The following is a 19,516-nucleotide window of genomic DNA, read 5'->3' as shown; positions in this document are numbered from 1 at the left end:
ACAAAAACACAAATATAAATATGTAGGAAATCATGTAAGTTAACTCTATACTCTCTCTTTCATTCTCTTTCTTAATTGTTTTTTTTTTTTTTTTTTTTTTTTTTCTAAAGAAAGAAATACGAGTTAAAACTTTGTAACATATCAAAATAAAAATCATCAAAAGCTAATATACCTAACTATTTTTTTAGCCATTACCATTTTATTTTATTTTATTTTTGAGTCTATTTTTTCCTTTTACCTTAATAAAGATAAAGTCATGAAGCCCTTTCAATTCATAGACATTTGAAGTGGCCTACAAGTAGATTTAGCACTAGATATATGGGTGGAAATAACTATTAAACACTTTAATTACCTCTTTAAATAAAAAGGAAAAAAAGAGTAAAAATACTTTAATTATTTTACATTTGCACGCTTGAAGTAACATTAGTTCAATCATAGAGTTCACATCGGAAGAGTCTAATCTAATCTAATATATATAAAGGGGAGTTTTTTCCCGAATTTTTAGAGAGCCACGTAGGATTTAATTTTCTTAGCGCGCCAGATTATAAATTTTAGTTTTAGCCAACTAAATAAGAGATTATTGATTTCTTTTAGAATTAAATAATTCAAATGTCACGTAAGCAAAATTGACGAATGAGATTTTTAAGTTTAAATTAATTATATATAAAATATTATCTTTTGATATTAGGAATTTTATTTAAATATGTAACAAATTTTAGCACATAAATACAAAAAAAAAAAAATTAAAATTTAAACAAAGCGTACGTCGCACGGGCTTCATCTAGTATATACCAATTTACAAGGAATTCACAATTCTTCACATTAACTTGACAGATTTATGCGTAACAGGGCATTTTGGAGATCCACTAAGGCCTGACGTTAGGAATAGCCCACAAAATTACAGTATGTTAGTCCATAATGTCATATTTGAGTATTGGACAAGGCCCATCCATTTTTAATCTTCCGTGGTGTATTTTCTACGGAGTAATTCAATAATTACATAAATACTGCCAATAGATAGCGTGTATTCCGTAATAACTTATGTGGTTAAACTCTCCTGGTCCCAGAAGATTCTGAGATCGGTTTTCATCACTCGTCCTTGTGACTCTTTAACCTTCGATAGTATAATTATGTCATTCCACACTTTGGTTACTACTCTTAATGAAAGATCGACATAAACTTAGCACGCTACAACTTTTTTTTTTTTTTTGTCCATTTTCCGGTATATCATACTTTAAGCACGATAGAAGTGAGGGACAACTTAAGCGGTTACAATTTTCCCGATTCCAGGAGACTGGGATTGATTCTCACCCCCGCCCTTTGTGGCTCTATAAACACCAAAAAAAAAAAAAAAAAAAAAAAAAAAAAAAAAAAAAAAAATTAAGCACCATACAACACATGGACTTGCCCGGCCCGGCCCAGCTCTATTGGCCCCTGATTTCTGCGCGTTAGCCAACAAATCCTCATCTTCGTAGACGTAGTATAATGATTAATGATGGCTTTGACTCTTGATTTTCATTTTCAGCCAAGATTGAGTAACTCACAAAATACCCTTTGTCAAATTTACTTGTCTTACACCCCTAATCAATTGGATTGATCATTATTACCTCTTTCCATTTCACAATTCTTTTATTTAATTTCTTCCATCAAATCCCTAATTCTCAATATTCTCACATCAATTCTTCAAATTCTGCAATCTGGGTTGTTAAATTTTGACACCCCTCTGTTTTTGTTATCTGACCCCTCAAATTTGCTGAATTTTCTCCATTTCCATTTTATTTTTTCTGGATTGATGATTGAAATTGTATTAAGATGTAATTAATTTTAGTGGGTATTTGAGAAATTGTTTGATTTTGATTGGAAAAGAAAGAAAAATGAAGGATTTTGCAGGAACACCAGGAACTATAACTGGGCTTTTTTTAAGGGTTGCTCAATTTATGTTTGCTGCAGGTGCCGTTGCTTCTATGGCATCCACTTCTAGCTTCTTCAATTTCACTGCTTTCTGGTATTTTATTCACTTCTTATTTTTCCCTTTTGTTTGGATATAATTGTCACGTTATTATATTATTTCAAATAACACTATCGACATGACTATTAATTCTACACGGAACGAGTATAATATTACGTGTTTTGTTCAAAATTTTTAAAATTTGATGTTGGATTGGCATATCTTGTGTGTTTGTGCTCATTGTGAAAAAGAAAAATAGCTTTACATATGATTTTGTCATTAATATTGTCTTTGAGTTTTTTGTCCACTACTTTTTTTTTTAAATTTGTTGTTTGATTAGCATTTATTTATTCTATCCTGACTTATCCAAAATGGGTTTTTACTTTCTGTATATAATGTAAATTATATGCTTGTCCTGCATAATTTTTTTAGATGACTGAAAAGATTTTATACAATACAAGAAACATGTCATGTGTCATGTTTATGAATGATGCTCATGTATGAAGTCGCTAGCTAGTTGGTTTGTGAAATTCGCAAATTTGATAACATAGTATCTGTTCCTTGGCTGTGATTTCGATTTATTTAAAGCATTGGCACATCTAATCCCTTGCTTTAGTTGCTTATTTCAATGGTCATGAAACTTTGTTCTTCAATCTTTACTTAGCAGAACTTCCTGTCCAATGATTTCCATGCCTTTTCCTCTATTTGACATTGACTGATTCCTTGTAACCCTTTTGATTCAAGACAGGAGTCTCTCTTGGCCATCTATGTCAATTTCACAAAGGTCTTAGACTGATTTTTGAAGATTCCATTTGTTTCTGAAAACCAAAACTAGTGGGACTAAAAACTAAGAACAAAGTATGATTCTTCATAGTCGAGAACATATTAAGTATTATGTCTCGAGAGGAGAAGATCTAGTTGTTGTAACAAAATATTTTGAGGATTCGAGCGCAAAGTTGCAAATTGTAAACCTGTGTAGCACTTCATTTGTAGGACTAGATTCACCTGGAGCGTTAATTCATATTTTGTACATTACAAAATATAACAGGTGCAAACAGAAACTCAAAGACTCTGATCATTAGCTGAAAAAGCATTTTTAGGAATTTCTGGTAATCTGCCAGTTAACCTGTAAGGCTGTAAGTCCAAGGAAGAATACGAAAACTTGAACAAGTAGATTTGTATTCACTATTAAGCTTTCTGCTGTTTAATGTCTTACTCTTTGTGCTTTAGATGGTTCCTCCAAAGCTCTAAAAATGTACAGTTGCCTTTCATTCCCATAATATCCATTTTATAAGAACTTATATGCTTAATTTCTTCAGATAACATCTTTCAGAGAGTGTTTTTGGTGATTATTGAATTTCTGTAAGTTCAAAAATTGTCTTTGGGAAATAAAATAGAACTAATTATAATGTCTCATCCATGTGTTTGAAGGGTCTGGGATGAATGACTGAAACACGTATTGCCTTTGCAGCTATCTCATAGCTTCTATGGGTTTGCAAGTAATCTGGAGCTTAAGCCTCGCGTTGATGGATGCCTATGCCCTTGCAAAGAAAATAGTGATTCATAATCATATTCTTGTCAGCCTTTTTGTAATCGGAGATTGGGTAGGCCTTCCTCTACTCGTTACTTTGTGAATTTTACTCCAACTCCTCGTTTCTAATCCTGAACCTGTGTGCTGTGTCAGATTCTTGAAACTCTTTATTTTAGACCAAAATGTTGGATATTTGTTTTTATAAATCTAGCCGAGTTTAACATTTAGACACAAATTTAAGACTATTATGAGTATGAGAGCCCAAATTATATATTCAGGGCCTTGTTGGAAAAACATGAATGCAAATATATTAGTTTTTTAGAGTCCTTTTTTTTGCATTAGTAAATAAAAGGCTAAAAGCAAAGGTGCTAGCAAAAAAACACAGAAAACAAGCATATTGTTTTTTTCAGGTCCTTTTATTTGAAGCTGTTAGTAATTATTTCTCCCCTTAACCTTCACCCTCCTTTGCTAACAGATAGGATTTGTTATATTGAACGATGAACATTCAAATTGAAAGATAGTTATTTAGGAATAGAGGGGTCAACATAAGTTGCATACACCCAAAATCTGGGTTTTATAAGACGCAACTTTGACAAAGGGTGGTGTATTGTTAACAGGTAACAGCTACACTATCTCTTGCAGCAGCTTCTGCATCTGCAGGAATTACAGTCCTGTACTTCCATGACATCGGAGGTTGTACCATTGTGGCAGAATGCTTCAAATACCAGATAGCAGTTGCTTTTGCCTTTCTAAGTTGGCTTACAGTGTTCATCTCGTCTCTCATCATGTTCTGGCTTCTAGCAGCAAGCTAGAAAATCTTCTTGCTTCGGAATTATTACCATGAAATGGAGCATAGCTTACAATGTATATAGAAAAAAGATGAGATCTAAGTATAGAGAGGTTATTGGTTCTCATATTGTTTTTTTTCCCCTTATCAGATCATTTTTGTATATTTGTGAAGTGTGTATAGCTCGTCAATTGATCACATCTGTAATCTAGAATGATGTACCCAATTTTGAGAAGTTGAATGTAACTTTCGCTTCAAACTTGTTCATATCTAAACCCAAAAAACCGATGAGATCAATTTTGCAGAATTTTTTTTTTTCATACAGTAGTTAAAATACTAAACTTAGAATACTACATTTACATAGATTAATACCTTACTTTTCAGCCTAATCTAACAAAGCTAACTCATATCCAATCTCTTAATTGGTTTGAATTACACGACTAAACTTGCACACAAGATTAACTATTATGCAAAATCACAAATGTCCTTTTGATATAAACGTATGTGATGGCCAATCTTTCAATTACCCTATATTCTTGAATTGATAAAAGAATTTTTTTTTTTTAAAAAAAAAAAAAAAAAAAAAAAAAAAAAAAAAAAACAATGGTTTAAACATCGTTAACCACACAAAAAAAGTCAAATTTTCTCATTATTTAGTGACAGATGGAGAATTTCCCTATACAATGATGAGAATATGATAAGATATGCTATACGATCTCTCTAGGGGAACCAAAATTCATATGGATAAAATCCGAGAATTTTAAAAAGAATGGCTTACACATAACTTCTGAACATTGCTAAGATAGCCTATTACAAGTCTAATGCAATCCTTCTCTAACATATTCTCCAGAATGATTCCTAAACACAAACTATTGTAGCTATGATGCATAGCTTATCACAGGATGCTGCACACGAAAACTCGTTGTCATGACTCTTTTGACATAGATGACCTGGAACAGGATGCTAACAATGAAATGACATTCAATGAGGAATCATATGAGACTAATCCGCCCTTTTACTGCATATAAAGGAGCATGCAGTTCAACCTTCAGGCTTAACTCGAAACTCAACGAAAAACAGAAGTTAAGCAATGGCTATGAGTAATTGTAACATTTGGAGCTTTTACTTCAGGTTTAAGCCGCACATGTTTATGATCCTATCACAGATAGGCTGGACTATACTGTATTTCATCACTGAAGCATCCTTCAATAATGGAATGAATCCTTATGTTTACATTACATATCGCCATGTTGTTGCTGGGGTGGTGATGTTCCCCTTTGCTTATTTTCTTGAAAGGTTTTTTTTTCCCTTTTCACATACATGTTCATGATATTGCATCTATGTCGATTTCATAATTACATGCCTATGAAATTTAATTTCTTTATATCATGCAGACAAGCAAGGCCAAAGTTGACAGTAGCTCTGATGGCAGAAATATTTGTGCTCTCCCTCTTCGGGTAAGCCTACAAGAGTAATGGTATAAAACCGGAAAACATTGTAAGATATAATTTGTTGTAGTTGTAGCTAGCATGTCATGTGTATGAAATCCTAAAAGGGAACATTCAGAGTAACGAGATTTATAAGTGCACAACAATTATCGGACTTTGAATCCAACAGCACAATCCAAAACAACCTCCAAATATTTCCAAAATTCCCCTGCTTTTTCAAGGTAATCTCATTAGGTGCAAGTGACAATTTCTCACATTTGCATTTTACAAGAATGCATTCAGCCACTAGTTCTTCATAATTAATATACATGAGACACATTCATACATATCATACACTTAGGATATATCACAGTATAATACAAGTTACTACACATCACCTTCAAATGGAAGCAAATGATAAATTTTGCTAATTTTGGCAGGGTGGGATTGACACTTAACATGTATTTTGCAAGCTTAAAGTATACTTCACCGACATTTGTTGCATCAATGATCAACACAATAGCTTCCTTAACTTTTGTGATTGCAGTTGCACTCAAGTGAGTAAAACCCTTTCTTTCTCCTTTTAACATTCGAAGAATTGTTCTAGCAAAATGGATTTGTTAAACTATACACTATGACTATTTAGGATGGAGGTTCTTGATATATGGAACCCTCGAGGAGCTGCAAAGGTTCTCGGTACCTTAATTTCCCTAGGAGGTGTAATGGCCATGACATTGTACAAGGGATCTGTCATTAAAAACATCTGGAATCCTCTGCTGCATATCCAAGGAAGTACAGCAACTAACGAAAAAAGGTTGATAGGTTCCATTCTAACTGCAGCTAGTTGCCTATCATGGTCCATATGGTACATCATGCAGGTTTGAGTTATATTCTAGGAACGAGTCTTTCAGTTTGGTTTTGGGCTAGTATGGATTTGGTTACATTATGAGTCAATTTCGACAGTCCTAAAAAAACAAATAATTGCTCACATAATTAACACTCATATGAAATTTGATAATTTCATTTGCTAGTCAATTCTCAAATCAGCTGATGCTGCCATTCTTTATCTGCTAATTACTAAATGCCTAATAAAAGCCTAGGACACACGACACAGATTGTCCATAATGAATCACAGAAGAGTTTTCCTTCAATTAGATATGAATATATGATGTATCCTTATGAGTCTATATGCTTACTGATAACTATAGGCCTTTACTCTGAAACGATATCCTGCACGTCTGTCACTGACAACATGGATGAGTTTCATTGGTGCTGCACAGTCAGCCATTTTTACTGCATGTGTTCAGCGTAAGCCAGCAGCTTGGGCAATCGGTTTCAACATTGACCTCTTGTCCACCATTTATGCTGTAAGAACTGTTGTTGATAAAACCTTAGACTATCTCAAGTAGGATCTTATTATAACATATACTCGATATATGGCATGCAGGGAGTGGTTTGTTCAGGCTTAATAGTCTTCCTTCAGTTGTGGTGCACAGAAGAAAAAGGACCTGTTTTTGTGACCATGTTCAACCCTCTTTCGACAATACTTGTTGCCTTACTAGCATATTTTGTCCTTGGAGAAAAGCTTTACATTGGCAGGTAAACTAACTTGATATTTTCTCCAAGAAACTGATTTTGATACAACATTAAGGCTTACTTTGACTGATCAAACCTGACTTTGCTGATTCACAACTGTTTTGTTATATGAACTTCGTGATTTTTAGTAAACAAACTGATGTTTTTCTCATGAGAACTGATTTTACAAATTAAAACTGGTTTATACTAAATTAAACTGATTAAATGAGTTTAAAAGAGCAGGGTCTAGTTAATTCAGAACAAATGATATAAGGAGAAGACTAATATTTTCTCAATCACATGTTCAGCATAATGGGGGCAGCTATTGTCATCTTTGGTATGTACCTCTTAATTTGGGGCAAAGAAGAAGCACAGACAAACATAGCCGGGATCTACCTAAACTATAAAGACTCGAAAAGTTTAAAACCAGAGGCATTCAACACAGAAAATGGCGAAGAGGTGACAATAGAGCCATAGACACTAGAGAAGATGGCTGTGGTGCAATTACAAAGGCACATAAAAGCTGGGAGTAAAGAAATCCATCAGTCATCTTCAAACTCGCCAAGAATAAGCAACTATATAAACTGTCAATAGTATAAAGATGCCTATTATGCTTGCATGAATTACGAAAGATAGGATCGGTGCTCCCAGGTTAAGCTGAGTCAGTATCTGATTCTCTTCTCCAGGTTAATTAACATTAGTCCTCTGTTGGACTAATCCTAAAGAAACATGCCTGTAATATTCTGTAAAGTACTTCATATTAGTTTTGGATGCTGTTTGACTTGAAAAGTTTACTATGTAAAAAGGATATCATCTCAACCTATCAGTCTGCTTGCATCTATATAAGCTTGACAGGATTGTAAATCATGTTAACCAGTGTAATCATCCACAGTCCATTTTCCTCTAATTTTTGCGATCAGTAGTCACACAACTACACAAGAGTTCAATTTCAATGGTATGATGATTTTGTGGAATTTACTACCAAAATCAAGTTTAATGGAAATTTGTCGATCAAACAACATAACATTCCCAACTTCCAGTACGCAAAAAAGTCCCATGTCATCTAATCTTTTCAAACAAATCAAAATTTTCGAAAATTTTACTTCATAGGCAGGTGTCTGGCTTCATTGCACAAGGGATTTGTCATAGATAAATCTTACATCCCTGTCTATAGATAATATATATAGAACAATTAAGATCTGGATATTTAAAAAATGAACAACTGGTTGAATGATTCAGAAATATCATCGAAATTTTATATTATAATCATAAGTTCATGAATCATGCATATAACAATAACAATTAATTCTGTTTGCCTTCAACAGATTAGACGTAATGATAAAAGCCAACTTTAGCGGATAGCTACAGGCTTTGACAATTAAATTTTATATACAATTCTTGCCGACCAATCCGTATGTCAGAGTTCTTGACAGTTGACATCAAATGATACAAAAATAATACACTTGGGTACACCTACCTTTAAGTAAACTCGTATGCAACTAATAAGAATTCGTGATCTTCCCTCCCCCAAACAAAAAATTTTCTAAAATATGACTTACATCACATATGTAGCAGGGAATGTGGAAGGAATTATTGTTTCAGGTCAATCAAGCTGATTCAGTCTAAGCAAAGGGGAAAAAATGAACAGGTTTATGACCATATTTGATCCCGCTGCAAAAGCATTTCCTGGTTTATCAGGAGGTGAAATCTCGATGATAAGAATCTAGACAGCAAAACAAGCAGAAAGAAAACAGCAGGATTACATTCATACGAAATAAAAAAAACACACAGGAAATAAACAATAGGAGTCTTAATTAGTGTACTTACATAGTCTAGCAACACTCTATGGCGTTTAAGCCATGAGCCTCTGGCTATTCGAATCTAAATTAAGGAAGAAACAAGTTCACCAACATTATATACATTCAAATAAAGAAAGACAAAACTTGAGACAAATGTCGCAGAATTCCTGTTGAGAAGAAATCTTGCACATCCACTTAAGCAGCAGGAGGCCTGAGTTCATGGTCACGAGAAGTATCACGAGTAGCTGGTGGTAGATAATGCCACATAGGGTACATACCATAACCAGGGTAAACAGCCATCTTATTTGGTCCAGCTTGATAGGCCGGTGGATAAGGAGGAATCATTCCAGGACCAGGCATGCCAGACATTGCTTTCATATGCAGCTCCATCTTTTCTTTTTCTGCCCTCAATGTCGATTTCTCATCACGAAGTTCATTCTTTTCAGCCTATAGTAGGAAGCTAAGTTTAAGAACAGCAAAGGAGCTACTAAAAAGTAAAGATAAAAACATATGGTAATATGATGATTGAATGAAGTCACAAAAACTCTAGTAAAACATGGGTTATACAAGACTTTTGTAACCTTTTATTGCAACTTCATCTTCAATTATAAACTTATAGATGACTGAAGAAATAAGCTATCATGCAATGCTCCAAGCATATATAATATGTGAGTAGGGAAAATTAAAGTTAGATAAGCTTCAAAGTCTTGAATCTCAGAAGATAAAGGATTTAACTAGAGAAGATCCACAAATGGAATTCCATCAAAAATGTTCCGATATTCAAACAAAATGTGTCCAGAACTAGCTTAGAACAAAGTTGACAAGAAGCAAGTAATAGGGCAAAAGAAGTATTCACCTTTAAACTTTCAATTTCCTCTTGCAGCTTTTTATTCTCATCTTTAACCTCCTGATTTTCAATCCTTAATTGCTTCACAATTCTTATGGCATCAGATAATAAAGCCAATTTGTCAGCTTTGGCAGCCCTTCCAGGTTCCAAAACAGAGCTCAGGTTTAGAAAGCTGCAGCAGGAAGTAAAATGAAACTCAATATGGTTACCACCAAAATATATATCCCTAATATGTCCAATTGAGGTGGTGTTGATTCGAGGGGTTAGTAATAAATCTTTTGTGTAATTTGGTGAAACAAATCCTACTTAGATGTCTAAGGTAATATGAAATACTGTGTAATGAAGATGTTATCAAGCGCGCTGTAAAAGCTTAGTACAAAAAGATGAAAAAAAACATCTTCAATACCATGCATCACTTGTTGAATGTTCAATTGTTGAATACAAATGCTAAACTTAAAAAACATTATGCAGAAGAAGCAGATTGCATGCCTGTCATTCAACTTTTCCCGTCTTTCTCTCTCACGGCATGCTTTAGTCTTTGTATTGCTGTGGACAGCAGAACGTCCCCTGCAAATCAAGAAGAAGATATTAGAGTTAAGTGATACTACAGTCCAAGCAATCTGTTGATCTGAGCAAATTTTACGTCGTAACAACATGAAGCAATAGCAGTTGTCACTAATAGCACATTCTACCTTTTCTTAGGGCATTCCAATTCAGATTCTTGTTCTTGGAAAGCACTACTTGTCTGTGAAAAGTCGATTTCTATGCAAGAACTGCAAGGAAATTTCTTCAAAGTAAGATCATATGACTGTGAACTGAGTTCAGAAATTAATCTAAACCATCTATTAATACATGATAAACTAGATCTTATGCAGTAAAGGCAAAGTAACACCTTTTCTTGGGTCGTTGCCTCTCAGATTCTTGTTCTTGTATCATACTTCCTGTCCTTGAAAAGTCAATTTCGATGCTGGAACTGCAAGAAAGATCTCTCTTAGTTAAGATTGAATCACCATGATTTGATCATAAGAACATCATCTAATCAAAACTTAAACCAAATCCAAATACAGCTAGAAGCTTAAAAATAATCAAATTTCTTGTGCAAAATCAAGATTTTTGGTTAGCATTATCCATCTTCAAACACCTTTACTGCTTTACTTTACTACCAAATTCTTAATTATAGTTAATTAATCAAAGAATTATCAATCATAAAGCTAAGTCAAATATTCCTATATACCTAGAATCATCAAGCTGCAATTTTTCCTATTCTTAAGCTAAATCACATTTTAAATAAAAGTAGATGTCCCCTATAAATCAATGGTACATGTTCTAATATGTTCACCAAACTCACAAAGAGCATGATTAATAATCTCAATAGTCATTTTATCTAGCTAATAGAGAGCATAAAGGCAATTATAGACAAGATTTGATCTCGGATTTTACGTTTTGACACCCACCCCCTCCACCCATGCGCACACAAAGATTTTAGCCAACTAAACTAGTTCGCAACCACATAATCATCAAAATACTTACTCCCAATAGTTATAATGAGAAGAAAGCGTAAATTTCATCATGTACAAGAAGCAAAGGTTACTTGGAAGGAAGGAAAATTGAAACTTTATCATAAACCAAGTATCCCTCAATTAATCAAATACAACCTTTTCTACTTCAATCTTCTCCAACTATGTCGATTAAGCAAAAAAAATGAAAAATAATTATTTCCTACCTAGTTCTTAGCATGAAGAACTAATTTAACTAAAATTTAATTAAATCACAAAATGAGTTAAAATTCAATGAGAAATTAAGAAAATAAAGGGTAATTCATAAAAATTGAAATTACCTGGGATCAACCCAAGAAAAATTAGGGGAAGCAACATCATCAATGAAATAATCAAGGGGTAGATCCCAAGCAGTATCATCAAAAGAACCCATCTTTTTGAATTGGGGTTAAAGCAGAAAAATCAAATTAATCACTGAAAAAAATCCAGAATATTTTACTGAAGATTAAGTATTTATTTGTTCCCAATCATAAGAAAAGCAGAGAAAAATCACAGACAGAAGAAAAAGGGGGGCAGGAAGATGAATCAGAGATATGAGGGAAGAGATGGGAGGCCAGTTAGAATCTAACACGTGGTAGGATTTTGATTGGTGGGTGTTTTCAACGACAAGTGGAGTAAGCACTTCATTTTAGGGCCATAAAACAAAGTTAATTAAAATGTTTAATAAAAATTTAAATAGTTACAAGTTTGTCATTAGTGACATGAGTGATATAATGAGTTAATGACAGATAGAAATTCTTAGATATAATTTCATTCTTTTCATTTGTTAGGTTTTGTGGTATATTACCTATGATCATCTTGATGCCTGTTATCTTGTTGAACTAATTTAGTTTTTTCGTTAATTTTTATTTCATATCAAGTGTATGTTTTAATGTATCGAGTTAATTGTCTATGCTTATGAGAAGTTTCATTTATCAAAAGAGGGCAATTATTGTGTCTGGTCAAAGTTTTGCATTAACGTTGTCTAATCAAACTGTTAATTAAAACAAAGAGTAATAAAATGAGTTTAAGAATTGAAAGATATTCAACCTAATAATGTATACCTTCAAATGTTTTATTGTTGGTTTAAACAGAATACTTCTATTACATAAGACTTGTATATCATGTGTATGATTAAATTTGTCTATAAATAAGTGTTTTAATTTGTGATTTGAAGTTTCTTCATTATTTGGTTTGTTCAAAACCTTACAAAAATAATCTAGTATTTCGCTTTTTATGTTTTTGTTAAGTGTAATTATTTAGCTAATGTCCCTAATGGGCCAATATATACTTAGGCCCTTTAATTTGTCACTGCGTTGTATATAAACCGTGGCTAATAAGAATGAAGGCAAAGAAATAAAGTTTCTAACATGTTATCAGAGCCAAGCCCACGATATGGAACCCTAAATGGCTAAAGTTCACTGGGCTAGCAGTAGGTCAATGTGGGGGGGAGGGGTAGAGAAAAAGTATTCTAGCCTGAAAAATCACATGAGACAAAGTTAAAAGGAATCTTACATGTGAGGGGGAGTGTTGAAGAATAGACCTTCCAAGTATTACCACATGTAAGTGTCTCACAATGGTTGAAAAATAGACGGTTAATCACTTTATAAGGTTAAGGGACTACTCTTCTTATAACCATTGGTTTTGGGATAGAAACTCCTTTGACTTGTGAAGTGAACTCTCTCTCTCTCTTGATTTGCGGGTGCGGCCCTGACTTTTGTTTAACATGGTATCAGAGCATACAAAGCCGATAGGTTGTCATACACTTGTTAAAAATAAATTCCTAGCAAACCAACAAACAATTTTGCAGGGTAAGTAGGGCCTAATCCACAGAGAGATGACTATTCAATCTAACTTCTAAGAAATTGGAGAAACTAAATTATGTCATGAATTGGGATAGAAATGTAGTTTAAATTAAAATAGAAATAAAATAATTAATAAAAAGACCTAGGGTTATGGTTCACCATGTTTATACTTCTAAATTCATCAAATATCAATAGCATTTTAATCAATCAATTATCTAGAGCAATTGTTAAGCCTACGGTCGGGTCTTAAAGCTCTCAATTCAACATATGTATGGTAGTTTGTTCACTAACATATGTCATCAGAATTGCTAATTATAGGTAAGATTCTAAAAGTAAGATCTTTCGATTGAAACTCTTATTAACAATAATTAATCAAACAATTGACCAGGTTGCAAGATTAACAGTAAAACACTATCAACTAGAGAAATCAATAATATCAATTAAGATTCATTATATAAACATGGATTCCCAAACCTTAGAAGTAAACTAATCTAGCATGAAATAAATAATTAAAACTAAATCTAATGGATAAAACATATTTAAAAGCAAAAAATAGAAATAAATTACCTCAATGAATTGAAAATTAAACCCAAGAATCATCCATGGAAAAATCCATGGAGATGCCATGAGAAATTAGGGTTTAAGAGAAAAGGGAAAATAATAATCCCTTAGAGTATTTATAGACTTCCTAAATTCTAATCTCAAAATAAATAAAGAAAATAAAGAAGAGTACATAAGCATAATAATAGGTTGAACGCTGATGACGAGGCGATGATAATGAGCTACCACGAATATATGGGCGTCTCATGGGCCTTGGGCGCAGCTCGGGCTACGGAGGAAGCAGATTCGAAGCTTGGGTGTTGTTCGCGGAAGCTGCGGGCGCAGCTCGCCACTGGATAACTTTGAACAGGCCATATTTCTTATTCTGACGGCCTATAAATCCTATATAAATTTGATTCATCAAAATCATATTGAGATTGATTGTCATTATGTACGTGATGCTATTCAAGATGGTATTATTTGTACTTCACATGTGAGAACGGTTGAGCAACTTGCAGATATCTTCACGTACGAAATCTCTAGGCAAGTGAAAATTTTTGTACTTACTTGACAAGTTGAGCATTTGTGATATGCATGCTCCAACTTGAGAGGGGTGTTAAGAATAATTATTTAACAAATGTCCCTAATGAATCAATTTATACTTAGGTCCTTTAGTTTGTCACTACGTTGTATATAAACCGTGACTAATAAGAATGAAGGCAAGGAAATAGAGCTCCTAACAGTTTCTAATTCTTTTTATATAATAATAAAAATGATGTAGATGCTCTTATAGTCTCACTCCTATAGTTTTGATTAATCCATCACAAATTCAACTCAACTTTTGCATTTCTAATTTTGGCAATCCAAACATTCAAGAATGCTCCCCAAATAAATACATACTCCGATGCATAAAATAGTACACTAACTAAGTAACTAGCTTAGTTTAGGACCTGTGCCATTTAAAGATGGCTCTGGGTCGTGCCGGATCGTGCCTCGTGTCAGATTCTCGTATTTTGGGGTTAGTTAGGCTCGGCCCATGGCTTGACCCATGATTTTCGTGTCGAGCCGAAGTTTTCAAAAGGTTAGCCTATACACGGCTCAGGCTCACATGCCATCGTGTCGGGTCGTGTTGGGCTTATGTGCCTAAGAAAAATTGCATTGATTTTAGCATGCTTTTGCCGTGCTATGCTTTATCATGCTTCTCCCAAATAAAGGTGCCCCACAACCCGCATGCATAGTAACGTCTCGTGCCAGGCCTACATTGTGCTTGTGCCGTGCTTTTTCCGTACTGGGCCATGCCAGGCCTCGGGTCGGCCCGACCCAGTGCAACAATGTCATCTTTAGTGTCATGCGCGATAAGTCCAAAGCAAATTACACAACTATATAAAAAAACAAAATAGGTCGAAAAAAATATCAGAGATATGCAATGAATATCGGAGACCTAAATAAATTATGAATAATACAAAACGTAAACATAAACTGATTAAAAAAGTAAAATATAAATAAAGTAGAATGGTGAACTAAAGGTAGTTGATCATCAATCTTATGGTTGTTATTTTTAAGGTAGAAAAAACATAGAATTATATAAAAATTACCTTTGTGTCGTATAACACCATTTCTAAAGAAGTTGTTTCATTAAAACAAGCTTTTGAAGGTACAATCCATAACCTAATTACTCTAGCCTGTATAACTACATGCTCATTGGAGCACCAATATCGTTGATTGAACTCTGATTATTTTCATGATAAAAAGATGTTTTTGGCTCCTAAACACATTTATTAATAGATTTATTTATATAGTATAAATTATTCAAACTTAACAAATTAGTAGTATGAAAAATTATTAGAAGAATTTAATTACTTATGAAACTTATATTATAAGATTGTTATTTTGTGAAGATATTGTGCATGTATAGAAAAGATGTTGTGATATTAAGATAATGTATGTGTCCCATCTAATAGTAATGATTCATCAAATAAAATAAATATCTAATAGTAATCATATTGTAATAAATTTTAGAAAGTGTGATTATATACACGTCTATATTAAAAAAAAAAATTATTATAAAGAATCAATTTATTATAATTTCAAATCAAATATATTCATTGCTATATAATGTTTCCTATTATGATACTTATATGTTTAAAATATTTTAATCAAAATATATTCAAATTATATACTTGATATATATAATTAAAAAAAAAATTATGGTGAAATATATTATACCACCTCCGTTAAATGTTATGTGCAACTTTTGCCAAAAACAGATGATCAAGATTATGTGCAACTTTCCATTTTGTTTCCTATATATTTTAATAAACAAAAAAGCTTAAAATGTTGTGAAATAAAGGGAAACATGAGAGTTCCTTCACAAAAAAAAAAAAAAAAAAAAAAAAAAAAAAAAAAGGGGAATATGAGAGTTTTGAGAGAGAATTAATATGTGTATGTTTATTCCATAGAGTAGGGGATATATATACATATACATATACAATGCTAGGGTTTGCTTTGAGAATAATAACCCTAGATCTAGAATGTTCCGGAGAGTACAAGAGTATATGGACATCCACAAATATTTCATAACACTCCCCCTTGGATGTCCATTATTGAAAAGTGTGCCTCGTTAAAACCTTAATAGGAAAAACCCTATGGGATAAAAACCTAATTAAGGAAAAAGAGTACAACATTTTTCGAAATACGCTCGGGATGCTGCCTCATTAAAAACCTTACCAAGAAAACCCAATATGGGACAAAATCATGGTTAAGGAAAAAAAGAGTGCAGCGCGTATTTTCTCCCCCTGATGAATATATAACTTGAGATTATCTAGTGCTGCAATGAATCCAATATGGCTAGGTCTCATATGTAGTAGAATATCATTCCTTGCTCTTCGACCCTCCTAATTTGAATTTGCATCTTCAAGTCTTTACATGAACATATGAAGTGTCTTCATTTCACCATGTATGGATTTATCTCTATATCATTCCAGACCTCTATTTGAATAAAGTTACTTTGATAGTTAAACTTATGCGGTTACACTTTCTTTTGGAGGTGAATAATAGAAATTGATGATCATTATTTGATCAAACATTCATTAATAATTTGATGACAAAACTTGATATTATAAATGTCGTTCTTCAATCTCATATATATGAATTATAATATAACACATGTAATTATATATGCTAATCATGGTTCTTCTGGACCATAAGAAAACATTCTCACGCATAAGTATTCCATTAATATTCTTTAGACGTTTCATAATTGACACGATAGCTCTCTTGCAAGTACAAATAGTAAATCTCACTAACTCTCATATGCTCAAACTTTGAGATGTCAGTAGTCACATAGACTTATCAAGAGTTTGATAATAATTGAATTGCAATATTCAAGATATAAACTTTGTAGGGCTGGATATTTAAATAAGTCGTACTTAAGTTCTTCAGGAACTCTTCTTACATGATTCATAACATGTCTTACTATAAAATCGACATCATCAATAATTTCATCACTAGTATAATCCCATTGAAATATAAATATGTCTTTGTAATTTTCCATCAAAGTTGTAAATATGTCTTACTATACTTTGAATGAACATTGACATACACCAAAATTATTATATAGAAACTAATGTATGCAATATGAGATATAAAAATATGATAACATAATAAACAAATTATACAATGAGTAATGTATCTAACAACTTCGAACATATGCAATGAATAATACATTAACCTATGACTCACACATGCATATGAACATACATAGGACTCAAAATAATGTAAGACATTGTACAGTGTGGATTTTAAAAATTCATATTTCTTTGGACTTCTGGTCCATGATAAACTTTAATTATTATCATTATGTCGACATTAAAATGGACATATATATTTTAAAGTCCTTATTCACTGTCCATTCTATCATGCATTATTTATCGGTTCCATCATATGCCAGTATCATATAATTTCTCAAGATACAATTTTAATTTGCATGCTATTTTGACAATGATATCTGAATACATTTTTCATTGGTACCGTCATAAATTTTCTTACATCATAGGCCATCTATTGTAATAATTCAGATATCTATACCACTTTTGGGGTATTTATACACTATGGTATTTATATACTATTACACTATTAAAAGTGTTAACTGCACTATCTTGCCACATATTAGTGTTATTCCTGGTGTCTATTGTAGTATAATGTTATTGAAATTTTTTTGTACAATATCTTAAATTAATTTGAATGTTTATACTCTTATACTTTCCAAATCACATGAAAAAATTCAATTGTATTACAATACTGATTTTGTAAATTAGTGTTACAATGATAAAGGAGTACTTTATATCTTTAGTACTTCGTATTTATTAGCTGGAACAACCATTAAAATAGTCAATTTAACAAACTCGAATGAAATGAAGCTCCACATAAACGAGCCTTGTGATAATCATGTTTGTACACACTTGCCTCCAATGTCAAAATCGATTTTACATCTGCCACCTTCACAGCAGGGGTTGAAAACGTCGCAGTAATCCCCCACCTGCCTGCAAGGACGGATTTGCTCGAGGTCTACAAATAAAATTTTACGAAGCATATTACATAATGAGTAAAAGTGTCAAAATCTGACTCGACTCAAAACAATTTGATCTGAACCAAATTATCACAATTCAATTATACCATAAGAAAATAATGACATACCTTGCCACTTACCTTCTACACATGTGTGACCAGCACCTTTGCTACACCTATATCTAGGACAACAATTTATATATAAAAATAAGAATTTTTTACATTTTGCTCCGGCATTACCGCAACTTTTAGATTTATCAACCATGATTTGCACTGCAAAAGTTTCACATATAGCATCAATTTGTAGGGTTAATAATCTTATGATCTATTTGGTATATGTATTTGCAGTAATAAATCAAGGTAATGAACACGAATTTGTGTTGTAAATTTATAAGAGATTAAATTCAGACACTAAGGTCCATGGTACATGTTGTCAATTGACCTTAATATATGATAAAAACCAAATTCATTATGATGCTACTTTTTTTCTTGTCAAATTACACTTAAATTCATTCTCATTACCGCCATTAATTATCAACTACTGTATCAAATAGACTATTAGTACTTATGATGATAAAGTTTATCTAATAATGATCAAAACACCTATTAAATTTAATGGACTAATTAATTGCATCATATTTGATTACAAAGAAATTACTTGCCTAGAGTCAGGATGAAAAAAATGGCTACTATATTCTTCTTGGATTTGTAGAAAACCAATTTTCCCTCCATTTCGAGTGATAAATTTGGAAGACTATTAGTATATATTAATTTATAAAAAAATCATTTAAAAATGTTTGTCTTATATATTAGGGATTCTCCCTATTTATATGCAGTATTAACTGGTTTGATATCTTTTCCTATGTACCTATATATAATTAATACTACAATCTAACAACCAACATAGTAGATATTGTTTAAATTTGGAAGAAAATAAAAGTACTTTGGAAGAAAATAAAAGTACTTGTATATCTGTTGCAACAAATGTTTTTAGAAAGCGCACCTATATCTAATCACAGAAGTTTAACCCCACTTACATCCGATTAATCTCATGCCACATATTAAGCTTATGGTGGTTGAGTATGTATCATTAGTATACTATATAGCTTACAAATTCGTAACTTTTGAATTTTTTTTTTTTTTAAACTTACCATCC

At 32.5% G+C, this 19,516-nt stretch overlaps 3 protein-coding genes across 3 annotated transcripts; 2 read left to right on the top strand and 1 right to left on the bottom strand.

Moving 5' to 3' along the window:
• Positions 1-1,477: 1,477 nt before the first annotated feature.
• LOC145564184 (CASP-like protein 5B3) lies at positions 1,478-4,585 on the top strand. The gene is made up of 3 exons (XM_081624514.1): positions 1,478-2,005; positions 3,420-3,552; positions 4,097-4,585. The coding sequence occupies exons 1-3, from the start codon at positions 1,875-1,877 to the stop codon at positions 4,289-4,291; spliced, it is 459 nt and encodes a 152-aa protein (XP_081480640.1). The 5' UTR covers positions 1,478-1,874; the 3' UTR covers positions 4,292-4,585.
• Positions 4,586-5,336: 751 nt separating this feature from the next.
• On the top strand, positions 5,337-8,087 carry LOC145564183 (WAT1-related protein At5g07050-like). Its single transcript, XM_081624513.1, has 7 exons — positions 5,337-5,562; positions 5,661-5,723; positions 6,134-6,250; positions 6,340-6,571; positions 6,902-7,060; positions 7,141-7,292; positions 7,577-8,087. Exons 1-7 carry the CDS (start codon positions 5,357-5,359, stop codon positions 7,743-7,745), a joined length of 1,098 nt encoding a protein of 365 aa, XP_081480639.1. The 5' UTR covers positions 5,337-5,356; the 3' UTR covers positions 7,746-8,087.
• Positions 8,088-9,012: 925 nt separating this feature from the next.
• On the bottom strand, positions 9,013-12,025 carry LOC145562581 (transcription factor bHLH104-like). The gene is made up of 6 exons (XM_081622898.1): positions 11,752-12,025; positions 10,807-10,887; positions 10,607-10,687; positions 10,404-10,481; positions 9,924-10,086; positions 9,013-9,514 (listed from the first exon to the last, which is right to left on the bottom strand). Exons 1-6 carry the CDS (start codon positions 11,841-11,843, stop codon positions 9,263-9,265), a joined length of 747 nt encoding a protein of 248 aa, XP_081479024.1. The 5' UTR covers positions 11,844-12,025; the 3' UTR covers positions 9,013-9,262.
• Between the last annotated feature and the right edge of the window lie 7,491 nt (positions 12,026-19,516).

Source organism: Chenopodium album, chromosome 10, assembly GCF_948465745.1.
Source record: "Chenopodium album chromosome 10, dcCheAlbu1.1, whole genome shotgun sequence".
NCBI lineage: Eukaryota > Viridiplantae > Streptophyta > Magnoliopsida > Caryophyllales > Amaranthaceae > Chenopodium > Chenopodium album.
The sequence above is the reverse complement of the archived record's forward strand: the minus strand, read 5'-3'. Positions and strand labels throughout refer to the sequence as shown.

Coding starts and splice junctions, on each gene's coding strand:
- LOC145564184 (XM_081624514.1), top strand. CDS start 1,875: ATGAAGGATTTTGCAGGAACACCAGGAACTATAACTGGGCTTTTTTTA. Junction 2,006..3,419: donor TTCAATTTCACTGCTTTCTG/GTATTTTATTCA, acceptor TTGCCTTTGCAG/CTATCTCATAGCTTCTATGG. Junction 3,553..4,096: donor TTTTTGTAATCGGAGATTGG/GTAGGCCTTCCT, acceptor TATTGTTAACAG/GTAACAGCTACACTATCTCT.
- LOC145564183 (XM_081624513.1), top strand. CDS start 5,357: ATGGCTATGAGTAATTGTAACATTTGGAGCTTTTACTTCAGGTTTAAG. Junction 6,572..6,901: donor CCATATGGTACATCATGCAG/GTTTGAGTTATA, acceptor TGATAACTATAG/GCCTTTACTCTGAAACGATA. Junction 7,293..7,576: donor GAAAAGCTTTACATTGGCAG/GTAAACTAACTT, acceptor TCACATGTTCAG/CATAATGGGGGCAGCTATTG.
- LOC145562581 (XM_081622898.1), bottom strand. CDS start 11,843: ATGGGTTCTTTTGATGATACTGCTTGGGATCTACCCCTTGATTATTTC. Junction 10,482..10,606: donor TTGGAATGCCCTAAGAAAAG/GTAGAATGTGCT, acceptor CTTGATTTGCAG/GGGACGTTCTGCTGTCCACA. Junction 10,087..10,403: donor CGGGAAAAGTTGAATGACAG/GCATGCAATCTG, acceptor TTCCTGCTGCAG/CTTTCTAAACCTGAGCTCTG.